The 14,414-nt window shown below is 46.8% G+C and overlaps 1 protein-coding gene across 1 annotated transcript in view; it reads right to left on the minus strand.

Moving 5' to 3' along the window:
* Positions 1–14,414, minus strand: part of neurl4 (neuralized E3 ubiquitin protein ligase 4) — a 31,844-nt gene that overhangs the window by 3,952 nt on the left and 13,478 nt on the right. Inside the window, exons 7-28 of the mRNA XM_012874747.3 lie at positions 13,752–13,824; positions 13,388–13,661; positions 13,118–13,299; positions 11,079–11,164; positions 10,833–10,995; positions 10,538–10,748; positions 9,486–9,562; positions 9,314–9,392; positions 9,050–9,219; positions 8,841–8,969; positions 8,605–8,750; positions 8,302–8,520; positions 5,920–6,018; positions 5,697–5,849; positions 5,446–5,613; positions 5,207–5,365; positions 4,942–5,121; positions 2,319–2,412; positions 2,126–2,233; positions 1,895–2,039; positions 366–478; positions 86–245 (exon numbers count right to left, since the gene is read on the minus strand). Of these exons, the coding sequence (XP_012730201.2) occupies positions 86–245; positions 366–478; positions 1,895–2,039; positions 2,126–2,233; positions 2,319–2,412; positions 4,942–5,121; positions 5,207–5,365; positions 5,446–5,613; positions 5,697–5,849; positions 5,920–6,018; positions 8,302–8,520; positions 8,605–8,750; positions 8,841–8,969; positions 9,050–9,219; positions 9,314–9,392; positions 9,486–9,562; positions 10,538–10,748; positions 10,833–10,995; positions 11,079–11,164; positions 13,118–13,299; positions 13,388–13,661; positions 13,752–13,824 (3,188 nt within the window). The remainder of the gene's footprint in view (positions 1–85; positions 246–365; positions 479–1,894; positions 2,040–2,125; positions 2,234–2,318; positions 2,413–4,941; positions 5,122–5,206; positions 5,366–5,445; positions 5,614–5,696; positions 5,850–5,919; positions 6,019–8,301; positions 8,521–8,604; positions 8,751–8,840; positions 8,970–9,049; positions 9,220–9,313; positions 9,393–9,485; positions 9,563–10,537; positions 10,749–10,832; positions 10,996–11,078; positions 11,165–13,117; positions 13,300–13,387; positions 13,662–13,751; positions 13,825–14,414) is intronic.

A 14,414-nucleotide genomic window follows, 5' to 3' on the forward strand; every position in this document is an offset into this window, starting at 1 on the left:
GCGGTGGGGAGGAGGAGGAGAAGAGCGCGTTACAGGCTGCCATCGGGCCGATGCTTGTCGACCGCAAGACGCGGAATAAACTTACTGCACTTTGGGAGCAAACGTCTCCATGCCAGAGTAGCGCATGGTCGGGGAGAGCCGCACTCTGGGAACCTCCCTGCCGGGGGCGCTGTTCTCCTCTGGTTCGGTGTAGCCGTTTGGGCCCTCCGCCTTAACTGGAGACACCAGGAAAATGGACGACGTCCCTGCAAAACAAAAATAATCTTTTCTTCTACCAGAACTATCAAAAATGACGTAAATGTCCCAATACAGGAAATAGGAGTTTTAATAACAATGAGATAAAGACACGAGGGTGCTTTTTGTACCAGGCAGCAGCTGGCCGTGGTCCAGAGTGCGTCTCAGGGCTCCTACGCTGGTGCCGTGGTAAGCAATGTGCCACTTCTTCAGCGCGTTAGAAACCTCACAGTGGGACTTGATCCTGCAAGAGTAGACAGGGTGTAAGTAGTGGCTAGAATCTACTAAACAGAGACACGGGGGGGAGGAGGGTGATGAGATGATGGTGTATTCATCAGAGTAAAAACATCCAGCACACACCGAGGATCATGAGGAAAGCACTTTGTGCCATCTAGTGGTCAGAGTCGTGCCTGAACTAGCCTAGTTTGTCTTATATGAGCTAGCATGTTGATTAGCTTTTAAAATGTCTTTGTTTTACCCTCAATACAACAGGATCGCCGTAGAAATGTCACCTGATGGATAAAACAAATCACTGGATATCCCAAACACTTTAGCTGATGCACCTGGATGACGACGGCCTCCAGCAAAGGCATTTATCCCCTTTTGGACTTTTCAGCTTTTCCTTCTTTTTACAGACAGAAAGTCTGAAAAGTGCAGGAGGAGTCTAGATTAGGGCTGAACGATTTTGGAAAATAATCTAATTGCGATTTTTTTTTTCTTAATATTGCGATTTAATGCAATTCCCCCCCCCCAAGTTTAATTTATCATGTCTTTTTAAACATATACAAACAACAAATCAATTTGTTTCCTCGCCGTGTGGATTAGTTGCTAAAAGACCCACAACATCTAAACTCAGAGCAGAAATGATTGCGTTCTGCCTACAATATATTTCAACCAAAATTGCAATTTTGACTTTTCTCTGCATTAACCACAAGCAACAAAAATGGCGTCTAAATAAAGATGTTTGTAAACAAGGACTATTTTAAACATGAACTTTTAATGTTTCTTTTAATCAGAATATTATTCAAGAGAACAGCTTTTAGTTGAGCTGGACATCGATCCTTGTTGAACATAAAGTGCAACCAACAAGCAAGTCTATGTATTAAACTGATTGACCTGTACTTAATGCTATGAATGATTATATAAACTCTAAAACAAGTAATAAAATTAGATTATCTCACTGCTGCAACTGTCTTCCCTTCCATGTGGAGGCAAACCCACTTTTTACTGACACTAAAGGACGCGTCTGATTCACTAATTGTTACATAGCCAAAAATTGCTGACCTCTGCGATTTGGAAATTGCGTTTTTTTAAAATCGCGATTATATTGAAAATGCGATTAATTGTTGTTAACAGCTGAACAAGAAAAACAAGAAAAACTTGTTCAGCTGTTTTCTAAGCTGTACGGTTGTGAACTTTGATTAGCAGCTGCTTTTGCTGTGGTTATAATCTTTGAATGATTTCAGAACATACTAAAGACCAAATCATTAATATTATTACTATTTCCTGATAGGCGTTAGACTTAAGCTGGATAAGGTCGCACTTTCTTTCAACGTGAATGTAATTCTGCCTCTAATAACTACATCAGACCTCAGAGCGTTGATTTTTACGTCAATATTTCAGTGAATTTAGAGCGGCTAACGTTTTTGCAGCCTCCCACCTGAGGGCGAAGCGACACCATCCAAACGGCAGGGCGTAGTCTCGGGGCGGCTCTCCTCGCTTGTAGTACGCCTCGTCGCCCCGGAGCTTGTGGCAGGACTCACAGTAGCACAGGTTGTATTTGGCATCTTCGTTAAAGTAGCCATCTTGATGTGGGACGGGAACAAGACGCATCGTTTTACTGTGTCGCACGAGAGAAAGGATAAAAAAAGGAAAAGAGATGAAGGCCAACCTGGTAAGGTGAGCAGGTCCTTGAAGCGGGAGCAGAGAGCCTGGTACTCGCAGGTCTTGTTGGGGTTGACCTCCGGAGGGGGCGTCCGGCACACGCTCTCCTTGATGCCTGCGGGCACAAACAGAGACGCGCTCAGGAGGCTGAGGGCTGAGGCGGAGCTGCAAAAACCACAAGCCAGCGGCCCTTTTTGTACCGTCCACCATGTCGGCCTTCTCCATGTCTGCCTGGAAGCGCGTCTGGCCGCCCTCTGCGCCCACAGCTGGCACGTTGTTGGTCACTATCGTCACCTGTCACCACGAGGACACTAGTTAGAGAGACGCTCGGCACAATAGACAATCATCAAACCCCACGCAGCCTCCTGCAAAAAGCGTTCACCTCCCTGGAGCCTTTTTTCAGATTCTGAACCACAAACTTCATCGTATTCACGGAGAAGAATCGTAGTGTGAGCTTTACTCTGACACGCCGATCAACGAGCCCAGTTTAGAGAATGACTCCTTCAGGAGTGAATGCTGCTTCTTAAGACTTGATGCAATCTGCTGGTTTCCCAAAGCCTACGTTCACACTGCAGCCTGAAGTGACCCAGTTCAGATTTTTTTGCCCATATGCGACCTGGATCGGATCTTTTCATGACAGTCTGAACAACACAGATTGGATTTTTTCAAATGCGACCCAGGCCACTTGGATATGTGGTCCTGAAGCCGATACGTATCTGATCTTTTCAAATGTGACCTCTGTCTGTACGGCCGGTGTAGGTACCAGATCGTCTCGGGCGCTACCCGATGACGTCTATATATGGCAACTCAACTCAAACAAACTAGATTATGCCCACGGTCACCATTTGTTACAAATCAATTTTATTTTGTTAATTTACGGTTATTTTCCTGTAAATTAGTCAAGGCATGAAAACTTTTAACATCATTTTGGAATACTTGTGTGGTAGTCTGACAATTTAGTTACAACCTTAGAGAAATTTAATTCCTCCAATTTTTTTTTAAGTTGTGAAGGGAAACTAAACCATAAACTCATTTCATTTTTAATAAAAGTCAGCAGCCAAATTTTATTTTATCACGGCATTCATCACTTTAAAATCAATAACGTTCATTCCTCCTTTTTGTACTGATGGTGTTCTTTCTGATCACATGTTTTTTTATTATTCCAGATGAAATTGTGATGAATTTGATTATTTTTTTATTGTGGTATTTGGTACATTTAAGATATATGCTGGATAAATTAGTCTGGCTAGCCCATCCATTTTTGTTAACAATATTCTTCCAAACATTGAGCCAATTGTCAAATATTTGTTGATTTTGTTTTTTTTGTAAAATGGCTTGAATATTTGTTCAAGCTTTTGAGAAAAAAGAAACCGCTAAATTAACTTAATAAAATTGATTCGTTACAAATGCAGACCGCAGGCTCTATGCAGTTTGTTTGAGTGGCGTTGCCATAATGTGACGTCATCAGGAGGCGCAGGGATCATGGCGATTTTCTTCGCAAAATTGTCCGTTTACAAACCGCAATCCCGCTCTCGAATAAAACCTACACCCCGCTATAATTACCTTAGTAAGTTGTCCAGACCAATTACAATATTTTGCTCAATTCAGCAAACGTTAAACCAACCATGTATAGTGACGTCATCGGAAGGCGCAGGACCCGAGTCAATCTGGTACTTACACCGGGTCGCATTTATCCGACCTGTACGTCACCGATACTCGACAAACGTCACTATTCTGCGTCCTGCTATGCAGAAGCGGAAAGAAAGACGACACCCATAGCGGACTACAATGAGAATAGCAGTCAATGGAGGGAAAGCTCCGGTTAGAAAATAAATTAATGACCGCAAAATGCGCGCCAGCAGTATAATCCATGTTTACTTCCGCAAACACTGAGGATGCTTGCTAGGTGTGACGTCATCGCGCCCTCGAGTGCGCAGGTGGGACACTTTGGTTGAACGCATTCAGTTCACACAGGAGATCACATACAAGTCGCATATATTTGGAAATGTGAACGGACACGCAAAAAAAATCCGATTTCACAAAAAAAAAAATCGAAATTGAGCATTAAGACCTGCAGTGTGAACGTAGCCAAAGAGAGGAAACTTTTAGACCAATCTGTATAATCTGATTGAATTTGACTTTGGAAAGTGCCTTGAAGCGACATGCTTCATGAATTGCCGCTATATAAATAAAATTGAAGTCAACTGAATTGTTCAACCCATCATCTCAGCAGGCCAGGCAAGGAGAGCATTAATATCAGAGGCAGCCAAGTGGAACTGGAGGAGCTGCAGAGGTCCACAGCTCAGGTGGACCTCTGTATCTATCTATCTATCTATCTATCTATCTATCTATCTATCTATCTATCTCCAGCTTTTATGAGAGAGATAGATAGATAGATAGATAGATAGATAGATAGATAGATAGATAGATAGATAGATAGATAGATAGATAGATAGATAGATAGATAGATAGATAGATAGATAGATAGATAGATAGATAGATAGATAGATAGATAGATAGATAGATAGATAGATAGATAGATAGATAGATAGATAGATAGATATTATTCTTATGTTTAGGTTTGTAGTTTATGTAACCCATTGGTTAATAATAAATGGGTTAGTTGTTCTCTGAGCCTTTTTCTAACGTTCCATGCTACAAAATGAGTAATAAAAGTTAAATTCCTGCTGATATCGTATCAGGTCAATACTATAATAATAATAATAATAATAATAATAATATCGGCTCCGTATGGGACGTGAGGAGGTTGCATGGGGACAGCCCTAATATTTTCCGGCGGGGGGGCGCTGCTCCTCCACAGACCTGCTCACACTGGCCATAGAGGTCGATGAAGGGGTAACAGGGTGAGGGGATGTCCTGCGCCGCCACGCCCTGGTCCATGCCGTTCACGTAGAGATGGAGACAGCTGTTGGTGTCCACCAGCAGACCCAACGCCGTCCCCTCCGGACAGGTGTCCAGGTTAGGACCGTAGTTCTCGCATATCTGAGGCAGAGAGATGGAGAGATGAGAAGAACGGGCCTCCTCCTCCTGTCAGCGTGAAGGTTGATTTCTCCTGTTGAACGTTTACTTTCAGGGAGTTGTGGAAGACGGAGTCTCGCTGCAGCAGCCAGGCGGACCGCTTCAGGCAGCAGGCTGTGGACGGGAAGTTGAGCCGGTCGGGGGAGTGGCCTATCACCCCTAACGACAGAGACGACGTCCACGACGGGTTCAGGCGGTCGATCTGAAACTGGTGCCGACACACAGAGTGACGCATGCGCTCAAAAAAGCAAACTAGGATCACAGCTGTGTTGGTTTGAGCAGCTGTACCTGGAAGAGCTGCTGGCGGGCCAGCGGCTGGGCGGTGACCAGCAGGCCCTGGTTGTAGCTGGAGACCCTGGCCGCCGTCAGGTTCTGGTTGGACAGCTGGATGTTCTTGCCGTGGTTCTCCAGGAACATCATGACCGTGGGCGCCAGGGGACACGTCTCGCTCTCCGCCTGGACCAAAGAGGAGGCGACGTGAGAGGAGCCCCCCGTCTGGCCGGTAAGGACCCGGGTTTTTTTGCTCTCGCTGCTCTAACCTCTCTCACCGGGCTGCTGTCCTCCTCCCCTTCGCTGCAGCTCTCCGACGTCAGCGACGGCGCCTTGATGCTCTCCGTGTCCTCCATCAGAGAGGAGCTGACGATGGAGACCGCCGTAATCCTCCCGTACAGGTCCAGGACCGCGTACACGTTCTGCAAGAAGCCAAAGCTCAGATTCCCGCCGTGTAAAAAGCTTAAACAGCGTGAGGGCGTGGCTCCGTACTTTGGGCACTGCGGTGGCGGCGGGGCCCATGTCCTCTCCGTCCACAAAGATGTGCATGGTGTCGTCGTTGCACCTCTTCACGCCCACGCGGTTCCCCACCTGGAAGCACATCCAACCTTTAAAACGCCACAATCTAGTAGGGCTGGGTGATAAATCGATTTAATCGATTTATTCGAATTTACAATTCTTTTAAGGTTTCATTTTTGGAAAATCTGGATTTTATTTTGCCAATGTTGTTCTCTTCATTGGGTTTCCATGAAGAGAACAGCTTGTGATGCTGAATATATGTTTAGGCAAATATATTGTCAAAATATTGTTATGTAGAAACTTTTTTTTAACCATAATACGAGGTACTTCATTTACTTATTTACTTTTTTTTTTACTTAGTTTGAAGTTCACAAGTGCAGTGAAGCCTGTTCTTAGCTCAATGTGTAATACCACTAGCAGCAAATGTTTTGTTATATTTTCATTGTTTATAATGGCACAGCTGCCATCTTGTTTTACAAGCATGTTTCACAGCTTGTTTTTAGTTGCACTTTGAATTCAGGTCAACTCCCTGACGAAATGCTTGACATAAAAAGCAAGGTTTTAAAATAATTTCTTTAATTTCTTTTTATGAAACAAAAAGGAGGAAAAAAAATCGATTAATCGGATTTGGTATGATAAAATCGGAGATTTATTTTTTAATCCATATCGTCCAGCCCTACAATCTAGAGTCTTTCCATTCATTTTTATGGTGAAGTTAGATTTCTGCATAAAGCTGGTGAAGATTCTCAGTCATCCAGGTCATGGTCATTCCAAAAAAAGGTAAAAAACAAAGCAAAGCTCCTTGTTACAGAGGAGTGGACCAGTTTTGGTCCAATCTCCTGGCTTAATGTCTTTAACGACCGCCCATTACTAAGAGGTGGACCTGTTTGTTTAATTTGCATGTTATCTAAGCCATTACAAGGCCTTTGTTTGTGCAGTAGTATAAAGCTTGTTACTCCACATTACTCCAGACTTTTTGAATTGAGAAAGCTTCCTGGAGAGGAAGCGAAACGTCTTCTACTGTGACAAAGTGGTTCAGTTTGTGTTCACCATTTGTCCCTTATTCTTATTTCTGATTCACTTACTTTCTGTAGATGGCCATATTGCTTAAATTTAAACATTAGTTTGCAGCTCTGCTCCACTTACTATCCCGGGTTTGTTTGTGTTAGCATTAGGTTGCAGTTTCCATCTATATGTTTAGGTTAAAGCTACTCCTGGATTATTGGTTGAATTTGTTTATTTGGTTTCAAGGTATATTCATATATGTTTACCTTTTTTTTTACTCACCATTGTTTGTCCCTTGTAGATCTGCAGGAGTATGGGAGGAGCCGGCCCAGTACTTCCTGCTTAAATGTCTGAGTGATGTCACTGATTGTCTTGCTGGATGCTACCAATTAGAGGGTTTCTTTAGGAGTATTGCTTTGTTTTTCTTTACAGTAACTTTTTGACTTCTCTTGTATTACATGGTTTATTTTGCAGACCATTTTATTATATAGAGGAGTTTGTAACTCAGCTTAATAATTTTATTTTTGTTTTTCTATTTAGTTTTCATGTGTTTTTCCTTTTCCCTGTTTAATTCTGGTTTGGTCCACTCAAGTGCTTACCTGACTCCGCCAGATAGATTTGCTCCGCATATCCATCTGGAAACCTTCCGTTGAAGTAATTTTGGGAAGGGGCGAAAATACTGGTTAGCTGATTGGCCTATGTTGGTGATAGACGGGCCAAATAAACCAATCAGATTCGTCGTCGCTCTGTTACGAGCGACGACGAAAACACAACCACAAGCCAAGCTACTCTTGCTGCTGCAGGTAAAGGCTCGTTAGCTCAGCAAAGAAATACTCTGTATTTCCGATAAAACTTGCTCGATAGCCACGCTAACGCTAGTTTCATCGGCTGAAGCCGCCATGTTCTTTAGGCTGAACTGTCGCGCTTCTCGTTGCGTCACACCTCAACCCGCCTCAAAGCCAACGCTGATTGGACGTTCGTTTGGTGAACGGCTCCAAATTTTCTTTAACGGAGAGTATCCAGACTGATCTGCGAGTGAAACCTTGAAAGCTCACGAGATCAGGATGGTCTCACGAGGCTACTCAAGTGCAGGTGTGTTTCCACTTGATTATAAAACAAGAGCTTTTGGAAGCTCAGAGAAAAGAGAAGTGTTCTGAATCCTGTTGAAAATAAAAAGTCATCAGAAGCCTGAACTGTTGACTGAGGCTGTTTCTTCGGTTCACCTTGCTGACCCTTGACCTCACTACCTTACAAATACAAAAAAACAAGTCCAGTTGCTTTGTTTTTTTTAGTTTTTGTTGGAATTTCTGCATAAAGACAAAGCAAAGCGAGGCGAGACGCCCTGCTCACCGTCAGCCGCTCCAGCGAGTAGCCGTAGTTCTGCCGCTGCAGCACGCCGTTGCGCCGCACCTCGGAGCCGCAGAGCAGCCAGGTGACCTTGGTGCGGAGCTGCGGGAGCGAGGGGGAGAGGCCGGACAGCGGGCAGGACGGCAGCTCCAGAGGCGCCAGCGTGGTCAGGCCCATGTGCAGCGAGCCGCACCACTGCTCGTCCACCTCGTCGATCCTCACCTGCAGCAAAGGAGGGGAATAACAGACACAAAAAAAAAAAAAAACAATATCGACCCAAAGAGTCGGTGGACTTCTAGAGCAAACCTCAAACAGCTCGTCCGCTCGGAGCTCCTTGCCGCTGAACACGATGCCGTGAGAGTAGCCGCCCACTCGGATGGCCTGGCAGCCCTCGCCGAGCAGCACCACGTTCTTGCCGTGCTTGCTGTGGAGCCGGTGGGCCACGCCTGCCACTGCAAACACAGGACGGAAAAAAAAGGTAAGGGGCGCCGCTCTGAACGTCTGACCGCGCGGCACCGAGGCGGAGGAGCCGGCCGGGGCACCTGGAGAGTGGATGGGGAAGCTCTTCTCGGTGACGTTGCTGGTGCACAGGCTGTTGTCCAAAGGCCCCGAGGAGCTGGTGATGGCGACCTGAACGCACTGGCCGTACAGGTCGATGACGGCAAACACTTCTGAAAGACACAAACGCACACCGGTCTGTTCCCCAGCGCCCGTCAGAGGCTTTAAGTGGTTACTTTAAGGCGCCCTCTACCTGCCGGCAGGCCCGAGCAGGCCACGCCCTGGTCCACGCCGTTGATGTAGTAGTGCAGGTCGCCGTTGGCCGTGCGCATCATGCCGATGCGGGAGCCCGTGGTCAGCGAGTCCAGGTCACAGCCGTAGTTGTTGCGCATGGTGTTGCCGTCCTGCATGATGGCCGTCCCACTGGAGGAGAATTTAAAACAAACAAAGATGGAGGACCTAACCTGGAGCCTGACTCGCTTGTCGAACGCCACGGATCCACAGAGACCGTCCCTACCTCAGCATCCAGGTGTCGTAGTCGATGTCGGTCATCGTGTTGGGAAACTCCAGCTCCTCCGGCCTGATGGCCGTCACGCCTGGCAGCACAGGGACACGGTCAGAGATCGAGGCCGGGCAGCGGACCCAGACGGACCGAGGCGATCGCTCGGAGCGGCCGAGGAACATCTCACCTGCTTCTATGGAGCCGGACCAGCGGTCCACCATCTTCTGGATGACGATTTCAAACAGCTCGCCTTCCCGGAGGCTCCTGCAGCACAGCAACGACAAAGAAGACCCTCAGAGCGAGCCCTCTGCATCACATTTACCCAACTATCGCAGTCATATACAACTAAGCCTTCAATCTCTCCCTAGAACGAGGCTGAACTTCTACCAGAGGAAACTATTTTTCTATCAAAACCTGCCATTTCAAAAAAGTTATAACTTTTTTCTGCTTTGATCAAACGATGGAGGATGGAGGAAAGGACCGACATCTCATCCTGACCTAATTTTATTTCCAGTAAAATTAGCTTTTTAACTTAATGCTGCGACCACGGGTTCGTGAGGGTCTTCGTTTTCCTGAACCACGGCTGCTTCCCTGATTACAGATGAAGACAGCGGTGATTATTAAAGGCTGACGCTGTAAGGCCCATTCATACCTCACGTAAAAGACGGATACGGATACATGTGGAGTGTTTCATGCGTTCTAACCGTCGATTTCGTCCGTATTTTGACACGAAAATTGGGAGCTTAGGATTACGGACGAAACGGATCAATACGGAGCAATACTACCAGAAAAGGTGGGGGCGCTATTGAGTTTGTAGTACAAAATGTCAAAAAAATCACGAAGAAGGTTATAATTCTGGGCTTTAAACAATGGCGAGATTTGAGGAATGACTTGCGGTGCTCGTCCGCAACTACCCACACATATGATGTGTCGTGTCCGGGGCACAGGGACAAACAAAAAGTTTACTTACGGAGCAAATACAACAAAATCACGTATTGGACCGTCGCCGTGTTTGATCAGTGACGAATCATTGTCACCCAGCACTGCCACCTAGAGGAAATATTGGTTATTGCGCACCTCAACGGACGGAGGTATGAAGGAGTCAACGGATAGAACGTACGGACAGAAATACGGACGTGTAGGCCAAACGTAGGGTATGAATGGGCTTGTAGTCGCTGCACAAACTAAACCAGGAGGGAGAGGTTCTCTCCACGCTTCTCCTCAGGCTCCGGTTCTTACCTGTTGGAGATGACGATGGCGTCGTTGAACTCGCTGCGGCAGTTCTGGCGCAGCGCGGTGCGGCCCCCGTTGGTGATGACGGCGTTGGTGCCGTGCAGCTGGTGGAACCGCAGGTCGCTGGTGATGACGGCGCCGGCTACAGAGCAGGGGCTCCCGGGGGACATGGCGGTGGGGCCGTCCGAGCTGTCCTCCGGTAGAGGGGGGAGGTCCACTGGAACGGCACACAGACACAGGGGGTGAGGCTTTCCTCGGGGGGGAACGGCGCCGGTGACGGGCCGCGCCCCCTTATGCTCACCCATGTCGTCCATGATGGTGGCCTGCGCCGCCTGGCCGTACAGGTCGACCACGGCGTAGACGCTGGGCGGGACGTTCCAGGCCGCCGGGCCCTGCGCCACGCCGTTCACGAAGAAGTGCAGGCTGCCGTCTTCTTTCCGGACCACGCCGACCGTGTCCCCCGCCTGCGGGTTCACCAAAACCCAAGCGTTAGGCGCCGAGAACGGCGGCGAATGCCACAGAAAGCCCGGCGAGCGGTAACTCTTACTTTGAGCCGGTCCAGGTTGTGTCCGTACTCGTCCAGGATGGTGGTCCCGTTGTGCATCACGCCGTTCCCCGTCATCATCCACGTCCCTGAGGAACGGCCCACAGTAAAACCGATCAGATAAAAGCTCGACTCACTGCCGGATGTTACCACATAAGTATAGAATTTAATAGTAATAGGAAAAAAAAAACACATGAAGGAATAAATATTTTAGTGCATTAACCACACACTGAAAAATCAAGAGCAACCCAATATCTACCTATATCTATATATCTATCTCTATATCTATCTATCTCTCTATGTATGTATGTATGTATGTATGTGTATATATATATATATATATATATATATATATATATATATGGAAAACAAGTCCAGTTGCTTAGTTTTTTACTTTTTTTGGAATGACCATGACCTGGATGACCGAGAATCTTCACCACTGACATAAACATGACATTTTTCAGACTATAAGTCAAAAAAATGCATCATAAAGAGGAAAAAAAACATTACTATGTTGCACCAACGGGTTAAGCGTAAAGTTGTCAAAGTTATGTGAAATTAGACCGCGATAAAGCTGCTGAACACGCGCCAGCATAACATAAGCTAACGCTAGCTAACGTATTAGCGTGTTAGCTTCATGGACCGCCCAGTGATGGGGTTCTGCTGCGGTCTGGACTCTCCCTTAGAGCTGCACCAGGCAACGCTCCGCTGCGTGAACGCAGACTGAAACACGTTCAGTCTCTGTTGTCGATAACTCAACGTTTCAATAAATGTTCAGCGGTACAGGAGCAGCAAAGGGTTTCCACACGGCTAGCGCGGCCCCTTGTGGCGACGGACGGCATTGTTTACTCCTTGGTTCATGTTGTCCGCATGAATTTAAAAACATGCTGACAACATATTTTCCGGACTATACGTCGCTCCGGAGTACAAGTCGCACCAGCCATAAAATGCATAATAAAGAAGGAAAAATCATATATAAGTCGCATTTTTGGGGGAAATTTATTTGATAATATACAACATCAAGAACAGACATGTCATCTTGAAAGGCAATTTTAAATAAAAATAGAACGGAGGCAACAACAGGCTGAATAATTGTACGGTTAGCTTACGCTACATGACACAACTGAGAACGTGCCTGGTATGTTAACATAACATATTCAAAGCTATTCATATAACTATAGCATAAATAACATGCGAAGAAGTTAACCAAAGCGCCCGTGTCACTCCAAATAACTAGAATCCAGTGAAATCTTCATCCTCGGTGTCACTTTCAAATAACTCCGTTAACTCCGGAGGTAGAAGCTGCGGCACTTCCGCTTCTACGTCGCTTACGTCTGATTCAACACAGGCCTAGAGCGCCCTCTTGTGGTTTGGTGTGAAAATAACAGGTGTAATGATATACCGGTAAAAATGTGTAATAATTTCACATCGCTTCAAGTCGCTCCAGAGTATAAATCGCACCCCCGGCCAAACAATGAAAAAAAACTGCGACTAATAGTCCGGAAAATACGGTATATATTTTATATAATTCACACCTGACTGACTATAAGTCTCAGGATCAGCCAAACTATGAGAAACGATGTGACTTATAGTCTAAATAACACGGTATGTTTGCCCAATCCTAGCATGTGACTTTAACAGGAACTGTGCTTCGATTAAAAAGGTGGAATTTCCCAAAAACTCCACTTGGTGTGAAACGAACAACGAACACGTGGAAAAAAAAACATTTATTTTCAGCATTGAGTACGGTGGAGGAGCTGTAATACTGCGGGCGCTTCCCTGTAATCTTTGTCAGGATGCATGGCACCAAGGACCCTGAAGTATCAGGAAGGTAAAAACCTGGTGGCCACGCCCAGGACTGTGAAAATGGGTCATCGCCAGCTCTATAGGCTGAACACACGGCCAGATCGACACAAATCGGTGGGTTAGCCAGAACTAAAACCCAGCACTGAGCCCTGAACCCTTTAGAAAACACGAGGAGAGCTGCAGCGATGACCCGGCGCCCTGGAGGAGGCGGGGATCAAAGGAGCGCTGCTGCTCACCTGACCGCAGGTTTGTCATGGTGGACGGCAGCTGCAGGTAGGCGGGGTTGTGCGTGGTGACGCCGATCTCGATGGAGCCCGCCCACTTGTCCACCATCTTGTCGATGCGGACCTGAAACACCTCGTTGGAGCGCAGCGGCCGGCTGCTCAGGACCACGCCGTGGTTGAAGTCGTCAGTGGCACTAGAGACGGCAGCAGAAAACGTGTGAGGGGTACGGAGAACTAGCCTGGAGCAGACACGGGTCTAAAGCCAGGAGCAGGAGGACTGACTGCGGCCGCAGCGCCGTCCTGCCGTCGCAGATGATGGCCGCCTTCTGGCCGCAGTTGGGGTGGAACAACAGACGATCGGGCGCCTCCGGGTCCGGCGTGAGGGCCAGAGCGGGCCGGGGCCGGCCCACGTCGGGCGACAGGGCCCTCATGATGGCGTTGTTGCGCCTCAGCCGGTCGCTGTGGTTGTGGTTGTGCACTATGGTGACTTTGACGGCCATGCCGTACAGGTCCACCACGCCGTAAACCACGCTGGGCGTCTGGGCCGCCGCTACGCCTGGAGGACAAGAAGAAGAAGAAGAAGAAGAAGAAGGGGTTGAAAGTGGCCGTCCCATCTTCCTGGATGCCGGATCGCCAGGATGCTTGCCTTGATCGATGCCGTTGATGTAGAAATGGAGAGCGCCGCTGGCTTTGCGCATCAACCCGATGTGATCCCCCTCCTGCCACGACAGCCAGCAGCAACATGAAAACACAGAAAGCAGTCAGCTCTTTAGAGGAATCATGGCAGACATCTGAGGCCATCGTCTTCACTGCAGGAACCAGACATAGATCACATTACCAGGGCTGGACAATGACAGACCCTCCTTTCTGCTGGATAGGAAGGAATGGCGTTTCTAACACTGATCTCTATTTATTCACTGGAGTGCTGATTTTGCCGAAAAACTGAAGTCACTGGCCACCATCTTGCTACTCCCTACTCTCACAGAATCCCATAGGACTTGGTTGCAACAAGAAGCAGTTTTCTGGCTGTGTGAAAATTCTAGTGAGTGGATGTACTAACACTACTACTACTACTACTAACACAACTACTATGAGTACAAGTATTATGAAATTATGTGCTGAAATATATATATATATATATATATATATATATATATATATATATATATATATATATATATATATATATTAGTGGTGTCAGTTAAACGCGTTATTAACGGTGTTAACGTAAACCCATTTTAACGCCGACAATTTTTTTTGTTGCCGTTAATCGCGCGTCAAAACACACACACCTGTCCCTAATGTTTTT

This window comes from Fundulus heteroclitus, chromosome 14 (assembly GCF_011125445.2).
Source record: "Fundulus heteroclitus isolate FHET01 chromosome 14, MU-UCD_Fhet_4.1, whole genome shotgun sequence".
Taxonomy (NCBI): domain Eukaryota; kingdom Metazoa; phylum Chordata; class Actinopteri; order Cyprinodontiformes; family Fundulidae; genus Fundulus; species Fundulus heteroclitus.